Source organism: Acanthisitta chloris, unplaced genomic scaffold (genome assembly GCF_000695815.1).
Source record: "Acanthisitta chloris isolate BGI_N310 unplaced genomic scaffold, ASM69581v1 scaffold27796, whole genome shotgun sequence".
In the NCBI taxonomy this organism is placed as follows: domain Eukaryota; kingdom Metazoa; phylum Chordata; class Aves; order Passeriformes; family Acanthisittidae; genus Acanthisitta; species Acanthisitta chloris.
In genome coordinates, this window is record NW_008679169.1 from 53,317 (window position 1) to 75,835 (window position 22,519).

General features: G+C 40.7%; 1 protein-coding gene across 1 annotated transcript in view; it reads right to left on the reverse strand.

The window, feature by feature from the left end:
• Positions 1–22,519, reverse strand: part of CCDC88C (coiled-coil domain containing 88C) — a gene marked incomplete at its 5' end in the record, with an annotated part of 87,166 nt that overhangs the window by 52,699 nt on the left and 11,948 nt on the right. Inside the window, one exon of the mRNA XM_009077195.1 lies at positions 4,185–4,254. Coding sequence (XP_009075443.1) covers positions 4,185–4,254 — 70 coding nt within the window. The remainder of the gene's footprint in view (positions 1–4,184; positions 4,255–22,519) is intronic.

Sequence of the window (22,519 nt, forward strand, 5' to 3'; positions counted from 1 at the left end):
GCTAATTGGGATGGCACAATTCCTTCCCAGACAGCTGAGAAGAAAATCTGCTGGGTCTTCTCAGGCTTATTAGCTGCCCATACCAAGACAGTATCCTCCTAAGACCTAGGATGCAAACATTTCCATCTGGGGCAGCTTCTGGCACAGAGGTACCCATGAGATGAATGAATAGGATTCAAACCAGCACTTAAAACAGAAAGGTGTTAATTAAAAAATAAACTATTTTCTTTTACACCTTTTTTTTTAAAAAATTCCAGGGCAGCTGCTCTCATGCAGTGTGTTTGTGCCTGCAAGGGAGCCAGACACCCAGGCGATTTGCAGAAAACCCATGTGCTCCCAACCGTGAGAGAGCACCAGCAGGTTTTCTGGAAAATAAAGAGAGAAAGCCCAAGCACCACCTGTGCATCCTGGGAGTCTCCCTGTGTCAGAGCCAGGAGACCTCTCTGCTCTCACAGGGGGTGGAGGGTGGGAAACAGATGGCAGGACTCAGGGAGAAGGCGGGAAGAGGGATTAGGAGACACAAAAAAGAGGATCAAGGTAGAGAGAGAACACAGACAATGAAAAAATGAGGAGGACAGAAAGATGTCAGAGAAAATGGGAATAAGAAGGTCCAAGCATTTGCAATCTTGAGCTCTTTCTCCATATTTCTACTCTGATGTTACTCCAGTGCAGGAGAGGCAGTGCCAGCACAAGTACTGCTACACACAGCAACTGGCAGAAGTGTGGAGAAGGTGGGGAGGGCTGAAATACACCAGTGACATTTTTTCCAACTGTGGCAACATCCTGAGCTAGAAAAACTTGAAAGCTAAATTTACACTATTGAGGCCATGTTTTGTTATTAACTTTATATTTTATGAACCTTTGTGCCTCTGGAGGATTATGAAACAAAATGAGGAAGGAAACCAGACATGAAAAATATCCCAGTGAGCATAGACATCTTTTACAATTTTAATGAAAAACAGTTTCTACAGACACTTGTTAGCTGGGGCTTTGAGGTTCTCTTATTCACAAACTTCATATGTAATTTGAAAAGCAGATCTAAATAGCAAAATTTTTTGAAGAGACAAAAATGTGCCTGTTTCGAGGAAGTAAAACCTCGTCTCCATTCTTGGTCTGAAAAAACTTAAAATACCTCCACAATAATTCTGACTGTTTCAAAAGATTCATTGCCATCAGTTGCCAAGTACACTCACTAGCTGTGTTAAACTAAGAATGTCTAGAAACTCAGAAATTAAATAATGCCTCTAAATAGAGGTTCAGGACCAGTACTGTATACTGATATTCCCTGTGTGGGCACATGAGTGGCCATTTATAATGAATGCTAAAACCAGAGGTAATATGAAAAGGTGATTGATTACAGCAATGTCACAGATGATAAAAACACTGATGATTCTCTTATTGAGCACAGGGGGATTTGTGGTGCAGTAATGAATTAGAAAAGCTGTTCAGCAAGAAAAAAAATGGAGGAAGACAAAAACAAAGAGGAAATTTAATGGTAGTAGCTGTCTACCATATAGTGCAGTGAAGAGAATAAATCCTCTAACATCAGCTGCATTGTTCTGCAAGTCAAACTCCTGGGAAAATTTTCTAAAACCTTTAATTAAACCTTCAAGTCTATTTTCAGCTTCCTATATTCTAGAAAACAGTCAAAGCCTTTATCTTCTTACAAATATTTTTGCAATTTTTATGCCTGTGGCCAAATGAACTATAGTAGGCAAAATTGCCATTACCTGGGAAAAAACCTATTTAGAGGACATGAAAGCAAGCAAAGCTCCTAAACCCAGCAGACATGCCTTCCCCTATGCAAAAAGCCCAACTGCATTTTTAATGGTGACATCTCTGTTTTTCCAATAATCTCATGTTCAAAGCAGAGCTGCAGAAGCCCTCTATAATCCCAACTGGTGAGTGCCAAATTGAAGATATCAAGAAGTTAAATTTTTGCATTCTTTATCCTTTCTTCCTATGTTCTGAGTAAGGCAATAAATCAGCCACGGAGAAAACAATTTTTTATGACTACATTCAAAAACCAACCAAACAAAAAAACACCACTACATTTTCAAAGATGTCAGGAAGTGAAGCAAATTTTCTGGTTGTAATTAAAGGAGTCAGAAGACAGGAACACATGGATGACCAGTACCTTTCCTACAACAGACACAGGTACTTTCTTCAACAAGAGAGAGATCTGAGAAAGAACAACAGGGCAATGGTGGGAAATTATAGCTAAATACAGGACAGCTTTCAAGTGTGCAGCTTTCCCAGGAACCAAAACTGTGGTTATCACGTTATGAGTCTCCTGCCAGCTGTTGCTCAGGAACGGCAGTGACAAGAAACCAGCCAGTCTTTTCCATTGAGACTTAGCCAGAAGAGATACTGCCTTGGTGGCCCAGACATTTCTATTCAGTAGCATTCTTGTTGCTAGCCCATTGCCCATATGACTGAGAAAAGCAACAGCTCTAGCATTTTGGTTTTCTTTTTTGCCCATAACAGTAGCCTGCACAGGAGAATTAAGACTCACACTGCAGACTTCAGTCTGTTTGCTGAAGAAGTCTGTTAACTCTCAGCTTGATTTTAATGCAGAAGTGCCAAGACTATGAGTTTCACTGATCCAGCATCTGTTAATATTATTTTCTGACATAAATCCTTTTTTGTACATAGTCACACTATTGCTGCTAAGAGTAGCAAAATAAAATCTTCTGCCAAGGTTTCTGCCATTTCTTTTTTCTAGAGATGCTGATTACCATGTCACTCCCCATCACTGCTGACAGGACTCATCCAGTTTACCTTCTTTGGTGAAAATAAATACATTGTCCTTGGCATCAGCACAGGGCTAAGGCAGAGATAGAATTGGCATGCAAAAAATTTAAAAAGAAACACAATAACAAAACTTTTCATTTCAGAACCGTGGCTCAAAAGAAGTCAACTTCATTTTCAGGCTAAACATCTTTAATTTTGTCTCACCAAAAACACTGGACTCTGGACACAAGCTCATTGGCTTCCATGACACTTTTGATGTGATACCTTATGTGACGGATAACAACATTGGCTAGACAACATGACCAAACAAGTATTTTCTCTTTGCTCATTCTCTTCCTCACTTTTTTTCCTATTTTTCATCTATTTTTCTCTCCACCTCACTTAATTTTCTTCCTACATTTTATTCACAACAGCTTCTCCACATCTTATGGCAACTCTGCAAGACTCTGGGTGTGGTGCTGATGGCCAGTCACAAGTGCTGTTCCCCAGGGCTCAGTATTGAGCCTCTTCAAATTCTTTATCCTCTTCAAATTCTTTATCCGTAATGTGGACAAGAGGATCAAGTGCACTCTCAGTAAGTTTGAAGATGACATCAAGTTGGGCAGGAGTGTTGATCTGCTGGAGGGTAGGAGGGCTCTGCAGAGGGATCTGGACTGACTGGATCGATAGGCTGAGGCCAATTGTATGATGTTCAACAAGGCCAAGTGCCAGGTCCTGCCCTTGGGTCACAACAACCTCATGCAGCACTACAGGTCTGGGGAAGAGTGGCTTGATAGGTGTCCAGTGGATAAGGACCTGGGGGTGCTGGTTGACAGTGGTTGAACAAGAACTAACAGCATGCCCAGGTGCCCAGCAGGACCAGGGCAGTGATCATCCCCCAGTACTCACCACTGGTGACACCACACCTCGAATCCTGTGCTCAGTTTTGGGTTCCTCACTACAAGAATAATGTCAAGGTGCTGGAGTGTGTTCAAAGAACAACAAAGCTGATGAAGGGTCTAGAGAGTAAGTCATATGAGGAGCAGCTGAGGGAGTTGGAGGTGTTTAGCCTGGACAAAAGGAGGCTCTGGGGGACCTTACCACACTCTACAACTACCTGGAAGGAGGTTGCAGTGAGGTGGGTTGGTCTCTTCTCTCAAATACCAAGCAATAGATCAAGAGGAAATTACCTCGAGCTGTACCAGGGGAGGTTTAGGAATATTTTTATGGCTATTAGGAAAAATTTCTTCACTGAAAGGATGGTCAACCATTGGTACAGGGACATGGTTTTTACTGGCAGACTTGGCAGTGCTAGGTTAAGAGTTGGACTATTAAAGGTGTTTTCCAATCTAAACTAAAATAGAATCAGAATTGTGTAAGAAAACAAAACAAACACAGATTTTATTTAGTATTACAGAGGAGAGAGATGAAGAACCCAATAAACTACTCACCAGAAAGAGGATCTTTGCCAATCATTAAAACATTTGGTAAATTCATTACAATCAACTGCTGGAGGACCTCCTAAACAAAAGAGAACAAGCAAAGTTCAGTGTGAAGGAATCCAAATCAATCACACCACAAAGAATACAGAGCTCCATCAATTACAAAGCTTTTAACTTACCAGCAGGTCAGAGGTCACAAGAGGAAGCCTCACTTGAGAGAGAAATTGCTGTTTGAAGAGAGCATCAAGTTGCACAGCTAGCATACACTAATCACCTCCTTTAACAGTGGCTAATATAGAACTTAAAGGGTCCCATGGCACTAATCAGGATAAATGCATGACCATGCCAGGCACACCAATCATTCACAACTTTACCCCAGGCATGACCTGTAGTCATTTGATGCTTAACATCCAGCTGCTGTCATGTTTCAGGGCATATAAATGCAGCTGGTTCATCAAATGTACTTAAGCCATTGTCTGAAGTTTGAGTAACTCAAATAATTGGTCAAATTATTTCATGGGTCTGAGAATTTAATGATGGGCTGAGGAAGTAGGTGTGGGGGAAAGCTCTTGACCAGGTATCTGGCACTGCTCTATGAAACTGGATATACAGTTCTAGATTTGTTTGCATTTTTAATGGGGAGTAAAACAGATTTAAGTATGTCATGAACCTCATTTAAAGGCAATTTTATTTTGGGGGAGATGACAGAAGGGTGGTGCATCAGGTTCAGCATTTAAATGCCAGCTGTCTGAAGCTGCTCTGAAGTGACAGAATGGGCTTAAGGGAGAAGAAAGGCTTCAAGCCCTGGGGCAGGTAAAATGCTTAAAGTTGGACAAATACATTGCAAAAGGGAATCTGCACAGTAATACCATCAGCCATGCACCCAAGAAACATGCCAGGCAAGAAATACAGTTGTTAGTTTTCATGTGACCAGCACTCACTTGTGAGGATTTGAATTAAATATTTTGCAGGGAAGTATTTATTTCACATAAAAAGCCTGTGAGGAAAATGGTTGTGCTATTGAAACTCTGTGCTGGGATTCAGGAAACAAAGGTCCACAGATAAAACTCTGCCAAATGTTTGGCAGGTGCCTTTTCCCTGATTGTCTCCACTTCCCAGCCTACCCCTAGGCCACTGGAAGGGCACACACATTGATACTTGCAGAGCATTCAGAGCCAGGGAAAAAAGTACCACAGGCTAGCACAGAAACACATTTCCTGAAACAATCACCCATTCAACCCAAGCACTTCCCCTCCAAGCTATCCATTGTTATTCCTCTGCTTTCAAAGCAGGGGGAAATTCAGGAGGAAAATCCAGCCTGATTGAAAGAGGAAATAATTCAGAAAGCCTGCAGCATCTGATAAGCAGAGTGAATATTCTAAAAAGATGTTTTAGACATAATATATTTCGCTTTTTTCCCCTCTGATCCACACCAAAACATACTTCTCAACAGTTCCTATTTTGGATACAGTGGAAATATCTCAGTGTCACAGCTGATGGCTTTTTTTTGGTGCTATAAAAAAAAAAAAAAAAAAAAAAGGCTCTACAGACCTTCATGCAAATTGAAATTTGGCTAATGCAGGCCAAACATTCACTGACTCACTACCCAAGTGCATTTCATACTTTGGCCACTTGAGACACATTAAATAACGTTTGTTTTCATCTGTTACCAAAACAGGTGCAAAACCTATTGGATGTAACAGCACATGGCTAGACTGCAGTATGTGCTAGAGCAATACAGCACAGCACTGGGCTTTGAACAAAGAAAAAAAAAATCATCATTTGCATATACTGAAGTATTGAGCTTTAACCAGCAATTTCCATGGCAAAAAAGAGAAAGAATTGTGCTTCCAGTCACCCAGCATGTGGAGCAGCACTGAGGCAGGAACGCATAAGGAATTTGCGTTGTCTTTGTGTAATCATCAGATCTCTAGCTATTTAGCTGGCAGACACAAAAGACAGCTAACCTTTATGCTGTTAACATTCCCATGAGCTCCTTCTGCAAAATTATTTGAGTATTCCATCCAACATAACCATGACTGAACACCCTCATAACTGTTTGAACTGAGTATTTTCTGGCAAGAACTTGACAGTCACTGAATATAAGCTGAAACAGCCCCAAGCCTGGAAGAGTGATTTGTTAATTCAGATTGCAAGATTCTGATTGTTGTAAGAGGTGATACTCTGACCTGTTTATTTCAAAAATAAAATACTTAAACTGATAATTGTCTATATTCTTCTAAAAGCCTTCACCTTCAGGTTAGTGTTTGTGATGCTAACACCTGGCTGTTATGCAGTGCAGCTCACTGGCAGATCTCAACACTTTATAAACGAAGGTCAGTGTCATTGCCCTCCCTTTTCAAGCTAAGGGAAGCAAGTCAAAGAAACAAAGTACTTCAGGTTAATAAACTATCCCCTCTGAACAGAGATGTACCAAAGAACTCCCACAGCTGCAAGAGTGCATAACAGAAAGCTCCTACACTGATAAATTTAGCTCAGATTTTTCTGAGCTGAAACCACAGAAAGTTCAAGGCTCAGCTGACACCCAGTGACTGACTCAGAAGCTGAGGATAATGTGACCATGTCTCAAGTCCATTGTTTAAAATCACACATCTGGAAATAGAACCAACATCCCTCTCCCCTAAGAGAAAGTTAGGAATTCTTCAACTTCTATCACTTATCAACATTTTCTTGTTTTCCTTCTCTGAAGCAGCAGTAACACAGGCTGACAAGTAAAATGCTGTGCCTCAGTCTGAAATCTCAGCTCCCCTCACATCTTACCATCCCTCTCCAAAGATCCCACAAAGTCAAATTTAGGCTTCAGGCAAGGAACTGCACTGTTCCAGCCTGTGAACCGACACAGAGAGCCAAAGGGCCCCATGGACCTGACCATCTCCCAGAGAACAGCTACACTGGACATTGGGTTAACCTGGACACACTGCTGAAGCCCAGACAGCAAAAGAAATACTAGATAAAATGCAACATTTCCCCACAGGGCCAGCCTGTTATGTTACTGCATTACATAAAAGGATGCTGTTATGCTTGAAATCAACCACAGCTCTGACACACTGCAGCAAAGGCAGAGATGGTGTATGTGTCCTTCTGCCTCCGGCAACCAGCATGGCTAGGGGCAACACATCCAGGCAAGAGCTGCTGGAGAGCAAAACAGGGTTTTCAAACACTTCAAATAGCCCACAACAATCCAGACTACTCTGGAGAGCAACTGTACAAGCAAAACAATCTAATTCCTCCTGTGAGAAACCTTTTAACCATTTTTACAGCACAACTAAAGCTTGGTTAAAACAGTACAGGTTACAGCAACAACATATGGTAACCATTTCCCTATTAGAACCATTAGGGTCTGAGGTGCCAGCTTTACAGCTAGAGCACTAACCAGCTCTGAGAGCAGCTACTGCTAGTCACGACCTCCCTCAGTCTATGGTTTGCCCTATCTTTTGTTGCTAATGAGATTTCCATGAAAAAATAATGTTGATGTTGTAAATGTTATTTAAGGAATCAAAACAAATCCCTGCCAGGCCTTAGTGCAGTGTCTGTAGGTTTCTGAAATGCTCCTCTGCCAATGATCACGTGTATTTTAAGCTTGAAGAGACTTGTCAAAGATGCTTTTAGGTAGCATGTCAACACCACTATGGCAAAACAGAGATCAACAACCAAGTCCTACTCTACTTGAGCCAAACCCCTACACTCACTAGACGAAGCCCACGACTGTTTCTGCAAGCAGTTACATGACCCAATATTGACAGGGAGAGCTTTTCAGGCGAAGGTCACACTGGGTGTTCAGACCTCCATCACTCCTTGCCTGCAGACACAGAGCCTGAAAAAGGCTGGGACAACCAGCAGACCCAAGCAACAAGCAGGACACTGCCTAAGGCAGAGGTAAGTCTTGCTGCAACCAGATAGGCACTCCAGGACTGATACACCAAGGATTCAAAAACATCATTAAGTTACCTAGAAATCATGAGGTTAAACATAAATAAATAAACACTGTGTTCTCATTAGCAGCCTTCTGGTGCCTAAGCCCTTGCTTCACATTTGCAAGCTCTTTGCAATCACTTTTTTAAGAAAGAAGCTTAAGACAAAAAAAAAGCTAAAATTCTCCTACATTGATTCCAGCAGTCAAGGGCTTTAGGAAAAAAATCAAGGCACATACAAGATTCACGATAAAACTCTCAGCACCAAGTTAAGCACTTAGGCTTATTAAGGGCATGAACAAATATATTCATTCCCTTCATCTGAAACTTTCTAATTTGTTTCTGGAGTGCTGAGGCACATTTTACCTTCTCTTTTTACCTCTCCAAGATCACACACACCGGATGTTTGCTCTTTGCCTCAAATCATCAGAATAGATGAAGTGGAAGCTCTCCCTCTCAAGTCACCATGGTCACATATTAACCTTTTATTTACCTGTAACAGGGTAAGTAGGCCCCTTGTCATTTTCTAGGAACAAAGTCTCCTTGGTCCGTGCTATACTTCGACACACATTTGCTTCTTAAAAACACATGTGCAACAGCATGGAATAAAATTATCTTAAGGTGTTATTCTTGGATGCACTTTTTTATTACCAATTTCCACATGCCAACAGCTCTTGCAAAGAAGGCATTGCTAGGAAAGGAGTAGGTAAAATTGTCCTTTCCATGGCTAAGAGAGCAGGCAAATACAATCTTCACACAAAAACCCTCCCCTGCACTGCCATACAGCACAGCATTAATGTAGAGTAACTACTAGCTTCTCATGCAGAATTAAATTAACCTCTGCCTGAATCCTAAACAAGAAGAGTACTAAATAAATTATGTAAGAAGAGCGGCAGTCTACCAGCCATTGTAATTCAATACTCAAGCCAAGCAATTCCATTTAAGTACACTGCTTAGCTATAAAATGCTAATTGCCCAGCTGACTGGAAGCCAAATGGTGCTTTCCTACTTAAAACGCCCAAGAGGAAAAACCATCATCAGCTTTATTTATACCAGCAAAAGCAAACACTACCTAGCCAGGGAATTCAGATTACTTTTTAGCTGCAAGTCAGGCTAAGAGAGCAGGAAAGCTCAGAGTCCTATCTGTGCAGAAGAGCCAACATCTTACTCTGATAACCTCAGTATGGATCTGGTCTCAAAAACAGCCCTGGAGTGGCAAACATTTGGGGAGACACAATGTTTAGATAAGGTCTCAGCAGGAGTCAGTGGCCATGTGCACCAGCCCAAAGCCTCCCAGCAAAGGATGGTGTGGCAGTTTTGCCTCTACACACCTTAAGGTCCCTTTGGATGCTACCACAAAGACAGGCTGATAGCTGCATTTCCCAGGCAAGGCGCAATCCAAGTCCATGAGACAAATGAACACAAGCTCTTCTAAAACCAGAACTCTGAGGAACAGCAAAAACTCAGGCTAATCAACAAGTTCGTTTTAAAATCAAAACATATTTCAAATAGCAAATTGAAATACAAGGGTTTTTTTAAAACATGTTTTTCCCAAAAGTTTCCAGTTTTTTATTCATACAATAATGCAAACAAACTATTTTGCAGCCTATAAGGAGGTTATGATTTCAAAGAAATATAATATTTGTCTTCCAACCACTCTGTAAAGGTTAGAGGGTTTTTTGCTATAAGTATCTAAGGAGTTATTAATGGTGTCAGGGAAATAATTAACAGCAAGACTGAACTGTATGACAGGGTCTCACAAAAGATTAGACAAGATCAAACAAGTTGTTGCAGGGGAATGACAAGGAAGTGAAACAAACAGATCATTTATTGACATGTTTTCCATGTGCATCTTAGCATGCAAACATGCCTGATGACACTGTGTGACTCAGTACTCAGTTTCCCTGCCAACACATTATATACAAGACAAAATTTGATTAAGAACTTTGCTCATCTCTACAACAATTGTACTCTTTAGGTGAGGGACTAGAGGATTAGCTGTCTTTAAAAAGGATTTTTTTCCTGTGAAAACCAGCAAATTACAAAGCACACTCCTAAAGACCCTTCAAGTGGAAACCCAAAAGCCACTAAGATAACTGTTGCCTCATCTGCTGAAAATAATCAGTTCTGACAATCGTAGACTGGAATCTCAGTGGGAGGGAATGTGAAGGAATCATACCTAGTCTTTAACCATGCTCAGCCTGGGCAGGGTGCACTAAATAACAGAAAAACACTCATTGTAGAAGTACACCATGTAAGATCAGGTTTTAGTGAAGAAAAAAATACACATATGCAATTTGCATGGTATATAATAGAGTACCATATTAAAAAAAACCTAGAAGGACCCAGGCACAACCATCCACCCAATTCATTGTTATGGCTCAGGTTTTGTTATTTGCATTAGAGCAGTGCAGAGGTCCCAGCCAGGAGCAAAACCTCATCTGCTGGAACTGTACAAACACATAGTGAAACATCCCTGGAACAAAGAGCTTGTCATACACAGGCAAGGCATCAGTAGGATGATGAAAAAATAATAACAGGCAATGGAGGAAGGAAATGAAAATAAGAGTCTGTGGTTACAATGTGATCCATTGTGTGCCCTCTCCCGGCTTTACGAACTGGTTAAATTAACTCCTCCAGACATCAGAGGGCACAGCAAGCAAGGCAAGCCCTGATAAACACATTTGCTTTAAGATCAAATTGTCCATCATGCACATTGTTTGTATCACGTAACAGAAATTCTATGTGTATTTAAATAAAGGTATTTATATATATGTAAAAAGCATTTTAGGACATAATTAATTTTCCTTGTAGGCCAGGGCAATAAATAATGGAGAAGCTGACACACACCAGTTGCAGAGGAATTTTATTCTTTAATCAGACTAAGTACAAAAGCATACATTAAATTCTAAAATATGAAGTGTTCAATGGATGTATAGCAGCAGATTCTGTATCCTAGTTTCACTAACTCCAGGATGATTCACTTATGTTAATAACACATACAGCTCCATGGTGGTGCCTAGTGGCAATATTGATTTGACCCAGAGAAGAGAAAATCCAATTGTGGAGCACTGTGTTCTCCTGCTTTTATTGCCAGCAGCACCTTTGAGTAATTTACCTACTTTGCTGGAAATAAAAAGCCTATTGATTTATCCTCAACTTCTCTCTTCAAATCACGTGCAAGTGACTACACATGTTTATAATAGTATCCAGACTAATCACTCTTGACTTCTATTTTATTTCGCCTCAGATTTGTCCTGGGGTGGTTTATGCAGTAGCAGGGAACATGAAATGTGCTGTGTTAAAGGCCTGTCACTTGACATTACAAATACAACCAGCTGAAATGCAATCCATCTGTTGAACATGCTTCCAGCTAATCTACAGTGGTCTCGAAGGACTGTAATAATTTACCTTAACACACATTAAAGAAAACACCACAGGCCATCACAACAGACTTGAAGCACTACTGAATTACCTGAAACTCAGCACCAAGCACACCCACTTGTTTTAAAAGCAAGTCAGTTTTCCCCATAAGCTGAGCACATTTTGCTAATAGAGTAAAAAAATTTCACATCGAACTCTAAAACTGAGCAACTCTGTTTCAGCTTAACACTGAAGCCTGATAAGAAAATACACTGAATCCATTAACACAATTTCTATGCTGCCATGAAGAAGCAGAAAGTTAATTAACCTGAGTTGGTGAGCTGTGGGGCTTACTTAGAGGTTCAGAAATAAAGATCTGCACTGCAACTCCAACACTGCAATAGAGTTCCAGGCTCTGAAAAAATGCCAAGACTCCAAAGAAGCAGCTGATCACTGGAGTGACAAGTACAGCAATGCCTGAAAAAGCAGCAGCCTAAAGTACAGGACAAAGGAGTTAGAGACAGGAAGATGCAGGAATAATGGTTACACATCATAGCAATACTGCTTTCCTAAACATGAATCATGAGCAAAGCTAGGTAGTACAAATGTATAAACATTTTGCACTTCTGACAGTATCAAATAATTTATTAGTATAAATGTTGCTTGAAAGAGAATGATGCATTTTTTTGGGGAAAACTCTAAAACAAGCTGTTAATCCTAGGAGGGCACAGGGCCATGTGTGACAGGAATAATGAGGTTCTCTAGTACAAATATTGAAAAGCCAAAGTGTAAATGAGAAAACAAATCTCTTAAACTAGAATAAATCAATAAAGAACAGAGGGGAAACAAAAAGATAGGATACTTTCCAGACTTTTATGTATTCCTTGTTATGAAAAATGTTATAGTAGCAAACAGAAGGCCTAACAGATGCGATTAAGTTTAATGCGAACGAATGAGTCAAATTTTGCCAGTGACTAAAGGCAATAGAAGTAAAACAAACATCCAGGTTGGCTTTTACCACTCTGATACTCCTCTGTCCTGTTTGATGCAGTAACTCACTAAAAAACTTTCAATCTACCTCTCAGTCCCCTAAGGAACAAGGTGCTTCACTCTGCCACTCTTACTAATGCTGAGTAACATCCTACTTTCTCAGCCCTCTTGACTGCCATGGGCCCAGCTCACAGGGAAGAGTATTTCTTGTTAGCAGAAGGAGCCATACTTTGCTTTCACTGCATCCAAACACCCTCAGAGTTGCTCAAATATAAAGCAGTTAAATGCTTAGAAACAAGCACACAAGTGCTTGGTCTTTCCAGGATAATACTCCCTGAATAAACAAGATTTAATTCATGACACACTGGTAAACCATTGTGAAAAAAATGAAATGGATGGTACTGGAGAAACACAGAAAATGACACCTAGAAACTGAGGAACTGTATTGGACAGTATTTCCAGGCAGTGATAACCAACAGGAATTTCATGGGATAAACACATAGGTTATTGGTTAACACTGCCTGCTTTGAAATGCATGAAAATCTTTGTAACTCAGCAAAAATAGTAACCCCAAGACATTTTTTTCTCCTAATGAGGAAAAGGGTTGTGATAGTGCTTGAGGAGTACCACAGAGAACTGAGCAACTGGTCTGCTAGCACTCGTCCTACTTTCTCCCTTCCCCCTAACATGTTTATAAATGGGAAGGAAAAAAAATCAATTAAGTTTAAATTGATTAATTTCCAATAGCTTAAAGATTTTTAACCACGAGCTTCCAACAAGCTTAAAACTTCTTGTGCTTGGGCAGCTTACAGGCAACCTAGTATTTACTGGACAGCAAATTAATTTTTTCAGAAAGTATGCACAAAGTCACCATGCCCTCAGCTTATTATCTAACTGCAACAGAGGACAGCAGTGTGGGCAAGAGAGGTCCTTGAGGCATTTCAGACAACCATGCAAAAAATCCATGCTGGATTTATAGAAGAGAGTAGCTTTCAGCTGGTCTGATGAGAAGAAGAGAACATACAGGGACAAGCTATCCCACCCAGGAAGCCTGACAGGACAGTAGGATACTATGGGACAAATGAAGCAGCTGGGGCAGTACAGGGAGGGAAGAGTTTTACTGATAGTGTCTGTAGATTAAAACAAAACCAAAGGAGCTCATACATGCTACTCAATTGATTACGTTAGCTGCTTTCTCCTGCAACAACCTGACCTTCTCATCACTGAGAGCTCTCTTTTGTAGGCAAACTCCTGTTACCAAGCAGTTACCAGGGGCACTAAAACTTCCAATATCAGTAATGCAGAGAGAATCCCTGCAGTTCAGGCATGCCCCTGTCAAATACTCCTAGAAATCTCTAAGGCATATCATAGCAGCTTAATGTTATCAGCTTTCCAATTATTCTGAAGCAGAATTTATATCCAACATCACTACTCCAATGTATCACTGCATTATCACAATCATCTAATTTACCCAACATCAACAAGTTCAACACACACCCACACAGTCCCTAGCCCGGAGATTTGCCACTGTAGCCACAGTCTGCAGATTTTTCTTAAGGTGGGTAAAGGGAAAAGCTTCGAGTCAGACCATATGGTTCTCACATACACAAATGTGCACTGGTGTTTCTCTTTATAGCCAGCAGATTGCCCCAGGCAGGTAACGTGCAGGGAATTTTGAAGGCTGTCAACACTTCTTGCTCTGTACAGGTGTAGAAGGTGTAGTATATTTCATGTGACTTTCCCAAAGCAACCCAAGCACCTTCATGAAAGAAAACACTCCCAGCATTTACTGTGTCAATCACCAGTTTTACCATCAGTACTGAGCTGCAGTTATATTAGAAAGAAAAAAAAAAAAAAAAAGAAGGAAAAAAAAAGATCATGGAATCTAGCAGTGTTAAGAACTAATAGTGAATAAAATGTGAGAGGGCAGGAAATGGGGACCATGACCTCGAAACAGCCTCTGGGCCTCTCATCATTCACTTTCTGGATTTTCTATGCTCATTTGTTTTCAATAGCAAACCACCTTTCAACCTGGAGAGTTACTGGCCCCCCTTGGAGGGGGGAACAGTTACCTACAGGGAGGAGACAGTTATTTGAAGTCGACCCTTGGCCATTCACAGAGTTTACTGCCAATAATTTGCACCACAGCAGAGCCAGGTCAGGCATAACCCACAGGCAATTACCAGGTCAAGCTGCCAAGATTTTCCCAACTTGTTGCCACCAAGGAGGTGATAGAAGAGCCTCCACCCCAAGAAGACTTCTCACTGGCATCTGATCCCTTTGTTAACTGCCAGCCTGGAGATACCAGGACAAACAGGATAGTGCTTCCTGACGCCTAGTGCTCAGGACCCACAAGAAACCAGGTCCAAGAAAGAACCTGTGGCAGCACCAGTGTATCCTCTATACACCTACAAACACCAGTCACCTTCCACATTTCATTTCACGTTCCTGCAACAGAAAGTCATTGAAAATTAATGGTGAAAACCCACCAAGCCACAATTCAAATAGCAGTTTTCACCTATACACAGAACAGGAAATAGCCAATATCCCTGGGTGGTAGCTGCTAGGCAAAATTTACTTATCAATGGTAATCCAAGCTATGCATTCACACACATATGCATACTTCACATGCAAACACTCTCTCAAGGAGAATCTTCAGTCTTGCCAGCTCTTAACAGTGCTCCTTTAAATATCTGAAAGGACTGATTAACCCTGCTTAATACAATCTGCGTAATCTACTGTGAATCTTGCAGATAACTCATAACTGTTAAGATTGATTAACTCAGTGGAGCTTTACTCTTCCAGCTCCCTCCACCAGCCTCATACCACAGACCTCAATTTAAGAGTTCTCTTTCTCAATAGCCCTAGCAGATGGCTTGGGCAGAGTTAAGCAGCTGTGGTAAGTTTCTGATGTAGAAGACTCCGTTAAATAATTGTGCATTTTTAGATAAGTCTTTTCTCCACATTTTATACTTCTCTTCAACATTACTGACCAGCAGTCACAACACAGTTAATGCTTACAACACCTTGGAAATACTCATGATATAAAAAATGTGAAGACTGCTGTTGCATCCTAGAAAATCCTCTTTATGCCATCTGGGAGATAAACAGAGGTAAGCTGTGTCACTATGTTATTACTAACACTCAGAAAATATTAACTTCTAATACTACTATGTCAGTTTTAAGGCTTTTGACCACTGGATTTTCTATGTCAATAAAGTACAATTTCCTTTTAAGCTGTGATGTTTAGTCTTTTTCTGAAGGCGAATGTCATCTATCATGTGCTCATATAGCTGAAAGAAAAAGCAACTTTCAAGACCTTGTATTTACTGATGAAAAGCTAAAAAATGGTCACAAAAGATTCAAAACCAGCAAGGGCCCCCAAACACAAGGAGCTGCCCTGGCTACAGGCAGAAAAAACAGAACTATGCACACTACCAAAAACCCTTTTGTATTACCAGTGTCATTTTTCAATTATACTGCTTAATCTCCAGTGTCCTTTAACAGCACATGAAGGTGATAGGCATGTATGTTGCTTAGTAATTTCCAAGCTGCCTCACATGTGGCTCCTATCCCTTTCCTCCATCAGCAGAGCTCAGGTTTATTATTTAAGCAACATAATGGAGGGAAACCTAATATGAAGTATCAAGTGACTTTGAGCTCCCTATCAAACAGATCACAAAACAACAGCAGTGTAACCGTGATGGGGTGGCTTCTCAGCTAGCTGGAAGCAGAGGAAGGGAAGGTAAATCCCCAGAAAGATTGCTCCAGGCAAGAGAAATTCAAGCCTCAGGCTGCAGAGAGCAGCAACACCTCCTCTAACACATTTGGGCTGCAGTACTCTATAAAAATAAAGACTATTAGAATTTTAAAAGATACAGGTACACAAAAGTTTATACTGTTGTTGCAACTACTGAGCACAGGATCTAAGTCTAGGAGTGCTCAAAGCATGCCAAACCTTCTCGGTAGTCTGGAAGAAGTTTCCTAGAAGCAGCCTCAGAAGAAATTCTAAGGGACACTACAACTAGAGAACGGTAGCACAAGCAATATTTTATCTGCAGTGTTTACACTTTTCAGTGAAGCACAAAACCTTGGGAAGGATATCCAGCTGTGAAACAGGAAAAGGAGTGATGCAAACTCCAGAATGTTGATGTTAAGTGCTGGAGTAAGGACTATCTTGCCCTGGTTTACATGCAGCTTTTTACATAACTTATTAAAACAGCTCTGCATCGCTGTTCAAACATACTCTGGTGGAGGCATTGAGTTACTTCGACAGACCTGTTTCTTGCTGAGAGCATCATGAACTGGGCGAGTGATGAATGGGGATCAGAAACTGGAGCTCTATGGGAACTGGCGCAGTCACTCAGCAAAAGAATGTTAGAGTAAAACTGTGCTCTTCAAACCTATGGTAATAGTCTGCACTTTGAAGCTGGGCACCCAAACTACTGGTCAGTCTTCTCAGTGCTCAGAAAACACACAGCTCTCACTAATTTTAAAGGGAAATAGATGCTTACTATCTAGAGGAAGTAATCAGAGAAAATCCAGCAGTTATAATACAGTACCTAAACATAAGTCTAAGTACTCTCTGACCTCAGTAACACTACCCAAATTCACTGCTCCTCAATCTCAGCACAAGCCTATGTTTGTATTTCCACAACATTAAGACATACAGTAAATACAGGGCGATAAAATTAGGAATTTTAGTTTGACTCTCCAAACTAAGCAATTTGTATTGACAGTGCAAATACACAGATCTGCTAAACCTCCAAAATTTACTATGGAACATGAGTAGCAAAGACCAGAATTTTCCCCAGATTAATAATGTGCAGTCACTGATGTTGCTTTCTGAGCAGCAATACAGAAACAGGCACAACTGAAACTGAAAATTAAAAGAGAACTTGCTGCATTTCAGACTAGCAGATACATGATTCCTTGTGAATTTTGACTGAAAGTCATTCTCACGAGGTAGAGGCAACAGCTCCTTTGAAACAGGCTCAGCACAATGCAGGCAGGAACTAAGCAAACTTCTTCAAACAGCTCTGCCAACACCATTCAGCTCCAAGCTGCAAAACTCCTGCTGTTTCAAACTCAGGGCCTCCTGTGAGCAGACTGCTGATTACACCAGGTTGTATGGCAGGTTTTTGATATGTGCACAGGGCAGAAGAATGAGAACGAAACCTGCCCACTAGTCATGTGAAAGAAAAGGTTTCACACCACACTGCAAGAAAAGGACATTTTGCCATCTATTCATTCCCTTGCCTGCCATTAAAGCAAAAATACACTGTAGTACATTATACACTGCATACACATACTCTGCTCAGCGTGTACAAGTCCTGCAAGTGTCACTGGACACACACTACTATCACAAAAGATAAGCAAGAGAGAGACAGCACAGGGCAAACATCATCGTATCTCCAAACAGAGGAGATAACACACAGTCAATAAAGCCAGAATGCTGAAATGCAGCACAGTGGCACATATCATCAGGCTCTTTATTCTCAGTCACACTTGTACATTAGAGAAGATTTGGAGCAGTCAAGGAAAAGGGAATGAAAGCAACTCAAAAGGCATCCTATTTTTATGAGAAGGAGCCAGAGGAATCAAACTTTAACAAGTTTCCATGAAATTTTGACAGGGAAGATGCTTAGATATCACCCCCAGCAAGGACAAAGCTACCATAGCAGGCAGCAGCCAGGTCAGCATACACCTCACTCAGCATGTGTCTACTGCCATATGCAAGCCATGGGAAAACAGCAAGGTATGAGGACACAGGACCTGCAGAAGGCTCTCCCCTGTTCCCATAATATTTATATTTTATTTATGAATTTGAGCAAAGAGGCCTTTGCTGCCTAATCAAGTGCAGGGCCTTTGTTATCTTGTAGCATCACAGCTGTGAATCTCCTAATTGCATCTTTGATATGCAGAAGGTAAGAAATTTTCATGAAAAGATGACAAGAAAGGCTTCGTTGGTTGGTCATAAACATGGACATTAGGGTCTTCCCTCAGGGAATGGCCAGTACAGAAATCAGATGTTCAGAATATTTCTCTGCCCATATGGTTCAAAGTGATGAATAATGCACTTCGGAAAAGAAGGATGACAAAAATGCAACAACACTGCAGTAAAGCACCAATCAAATTAAACAAATAACAGGTGGTGACTAAGAACACATTTTTAATGAGCACCTCCTTATGAATGCACATAATGCAAAGTGGTTTCCACTGCTTCAGAAAACACCAATCCTCATTAGGGACTAAAACTACCTCAGTTATATAGAGCTAGTTGTGTAAGATCTCTCTCTTCAGACATATCATGGATTTTTTTTCTTGTAAGATTTAGCAGACAAACAACATGACCTTTAAATTCTGAACCCTTAATACTCAGATACTTTAATCAGCACTACCTTTTTTCCACTAGATAAATTTATAATTAAATGCTGATGTGTGTTTTAATAAACTTTGATGTGTGTTTCCAATGCATCTGCCTCATCAAATATGCTGTTCTTCACATGTCTATAATTAACTGAGGAAGACAGCAGTCCAGTGGTTAATGCAGAAGACAGTGTTTGAATTCCTGGGCCCAGACAGACATGAAGCAGATCCACAGTAGTTCTTCAAAGTGAATTATTGCTTTCCCAAGCCCTTCCCAAACCAGTCTGTACGAAATCCAGTGGCCAAGAATGAGACACTACTCCATAGCAGGAGGTACTGCTACACCACAGGGTATTAAAACACCATAAGAATCATTTCACCAGGATTACTTATCCAACTAAGAGAAAGCTACAGAAAAAATTACATAGGACAGTTATTCAAGAAAGCAATGCTAGTATAAATGGCCTACTTCTGCAACAGAAGGCATCTCAGAAAGCATCTCAGGCAGTTAATACAGTCAGGAAATGAGACTTTATGCAATTAGAGCTACACTGTAATAAAGCATGTTCAGCTAAACCTGAATCTCAAGGATTGCAGCAACAGTTTTAGCTGTTACTCAAGCCTGAATCTTCTTGCATGAAGGAAAGTCAATGTTACAGAACCTGAAAATAAATGTGTTCCTCCTCACTCAAGTGCAGCTGTCTTGTTAATCTCAAAGATGACATATTCCTCATGTATCAGTCACCACTTTAAAGCCCTGATTCATACAGAGAGACTTAGGAGCACATGGCAGGTTATTATTTCAGCAGGTTGCTTATTTCTACAAAGCATAATACTACTTGTAATTCTTAATTGCTTTCCCCCTCAAGGGCATACAGCATATGTCTTGGGAACTGGAACAGACTTGCTCTGAATATCAAAGCAAAATTAATGACTTGTCATTAAAAAGGTGAGAGGTAGTAGTTAAATTCTATCCTCTCCTAGTTGGTTCCTTAGAAGGGCAATAATTTTTTTCAATGTTGTTTTTTCTTTTAATAATTGTTTAGATGATATGCTAAAAAAATAAACAAAAAAAGGCTTGTCCTTGCAAACAGTAATTATTTTAAGCTGCTGCATATTTAATGTTGTATTACATTAGTCAGTTTGGTTGTCCTGTTAAGCACAACTTCGATGGCTTCCCAAGTGCCAGGAAACCAGTTCACTCCATTCATAATTTCTCTGATACAGCAGCAGTGTGTGCCAAGTATGTGGAACTCAAAAGGACCCATATCACACAGGGTGGATGATGATTAAACAAACTGGGAGTGCTTAAACTGACACAAAAATCTCCCTCTCTCCCAGCAGTAAGTGCAGTGAGCTGATCTCAGTAAATGTTAAGAGCCAAATTCTGCCTTTTTATGAATGCACACCTTCCCTGAGGCCTTGAGATTTGCATCACAGCATACAAAAACCTTTCATATCCCTTCCTGATTTAAAACTAGAGGAGGAGTCCAGAATACCCTCCCAGGAGACTACTCAGAGCACCCAGCAAAAAGCACTGCACTTCCAGCATGACATTTGAACGCCTCTTCACATAGACCCAGAGTAATTACACGAGATGCCTTATGCCAGCCAGCTAGATACCCAGGGTACACATTAAGTTAAACTCTGAGGCTTGTTCTGTGAGTGCATGTGGGAAGGAGCTGCCTCGCTCAAGCAGCTGCCCACGGCTGCAGTTGCCAACCACTGTGGATGGCCCTGTTAACTCAAAACATTCAAGCCATCAGGTGCAACAGGAAAGTCTATTCAATGGAAGTTTCCCTTTGTATTGCAAGATGCTAGAGTAGATAGCAAACACCCTCGCAAGAGAATACATTCCAGCTGAGCTCACTGTACCTGACCAGTGGTCACTGCTCCTGGGCACAGTCCCTGCTGCCTTGGGTCATATGTCCTACACTGCGTGAACCTACCTGGAAAGGTCTTGTGCCCTCCACAGCCACAACAGGCCCAGCAGATGGAGAGAACCAGGTCTTGGAACCCAGCTCTCAACTGGCAGAAGGTTTGTTTTGCAAGTTTGGAGAATCTGGGAAGCTGTACATTTCAGTTTGTACAAATTCATGCTTCAGGTAAGTCAGTCATTATCAATACCAACAGATCTGCCTGGCAATAAAGCAAAGACTTCAAAGTTCTTGGTGCTGTAACTGCCACAAACCCAGCAAAAGTGGTATCCCAGATGTTCCCCTTCTCCCAAGTAAATCCAGCAACATCTAGAGTGTAGGTATTCTGGGATAAGGGCATTCAGGGCCTTTTCATCCTACAACTGTTCCATCTATTTCATATTCTTAACCTATTTCATATAAAACACACTAATGTGCTTTGCTATCACTTTTTCCCATTTTGTAGAACTAGTTCTTTCCTGCTGCTTTTCTTACAGGTGCCCAAAATGAAACATTTCAGGCCAAGTTAAACATTTCACCTGGTGGCTGGGAAGGCAGGGAGAAGGCAGAAGGATTTAATTTTTTTTAAAATCATAATCCTAGTTGAAAGTGGAATAAGACAACAATTAAAGCAATATTATTGTAGTGCATAAAAATTGTTCAAAAATCCATCCTATTTGTTCAAATGTAATTTTTGTTACTGTAGAATCAGTTTGGATTATTAAACAGGTATTGCATTAAACACCTCAGAAACATCTTATATCTAAACTGACCAGTATGAAATATTTAGCGGTATTTTTTTGCAGTTTTATCTCTCCTCCTTTACACTCAAGTGGCCTTCATTATAACTCTCAGACTAACTGAACAGTCCAAGATATATCTATGGTGAGAAAGGAGTTCCAGGTATCTGTCTCTCCAGACTTGTACCTTTCTCAATTTCTTGGTACCATATTAGGCAGGAACCATGCCATATCCCAGCAAAGAAAAAACAATGGTTGTACATACCCCAGCAAAACACTGTGGTACTCAAACACTCACCATCATTGGTACCAGCACACAGAGAAGATAAATTATAGCCACTGCAAGGTCACAGCATACACCTGCACAGTGCACTTACTCTTTCTGAAGACAAAACCCCAAACAAACAGAACGAGCACTATCCCCAAAACTACCACACACAAATGCAATGAAATGTACAGTTCAAAAATCTAGTCTTGGATGCAAATATAGGGGAGTTGTGTTTGTATGAGTTTTATTTTTTTTAATATGGCTTTGTTTTGGGGATAAAAGCACAAGGATTGAGTCTTTCCCAGTCTTTTCTCTGCTTAGGCAGACGTATCTTTCAACAGCAAATCTATACTAGTTACCCAGAACACAGAAACTGCAACACTATATACTAAAAAACAACACAGAAAATCTCTAAAAACCTCCATCTAGTGTTAACCCTATAACCTCCTTTGGCACAGTGGTCAGACAGCTGCTTTAGAATCCAGACTCACCGATTCGAAACAAATGTTCTGAATGTCAACTGCTTGGCACCTCCTCTGCATATTAAATATGGTTGGTGGAAGCAGCCAATACTTGAATTACTGCTGAAGTTTTAAGCTGGGAATTGTATCCTACCTGTTACACAAAGACAAACTAATCAGGAACTTGTCTGTGTTTTAAGCACCATTCTGCCATATTTAGCCAACTAAAAATAAATCACTCTTCACTATTAACTTTCTTGACTTACAGAACACTTTGAGGAACTTAGATTAACAAGTCCTGATGA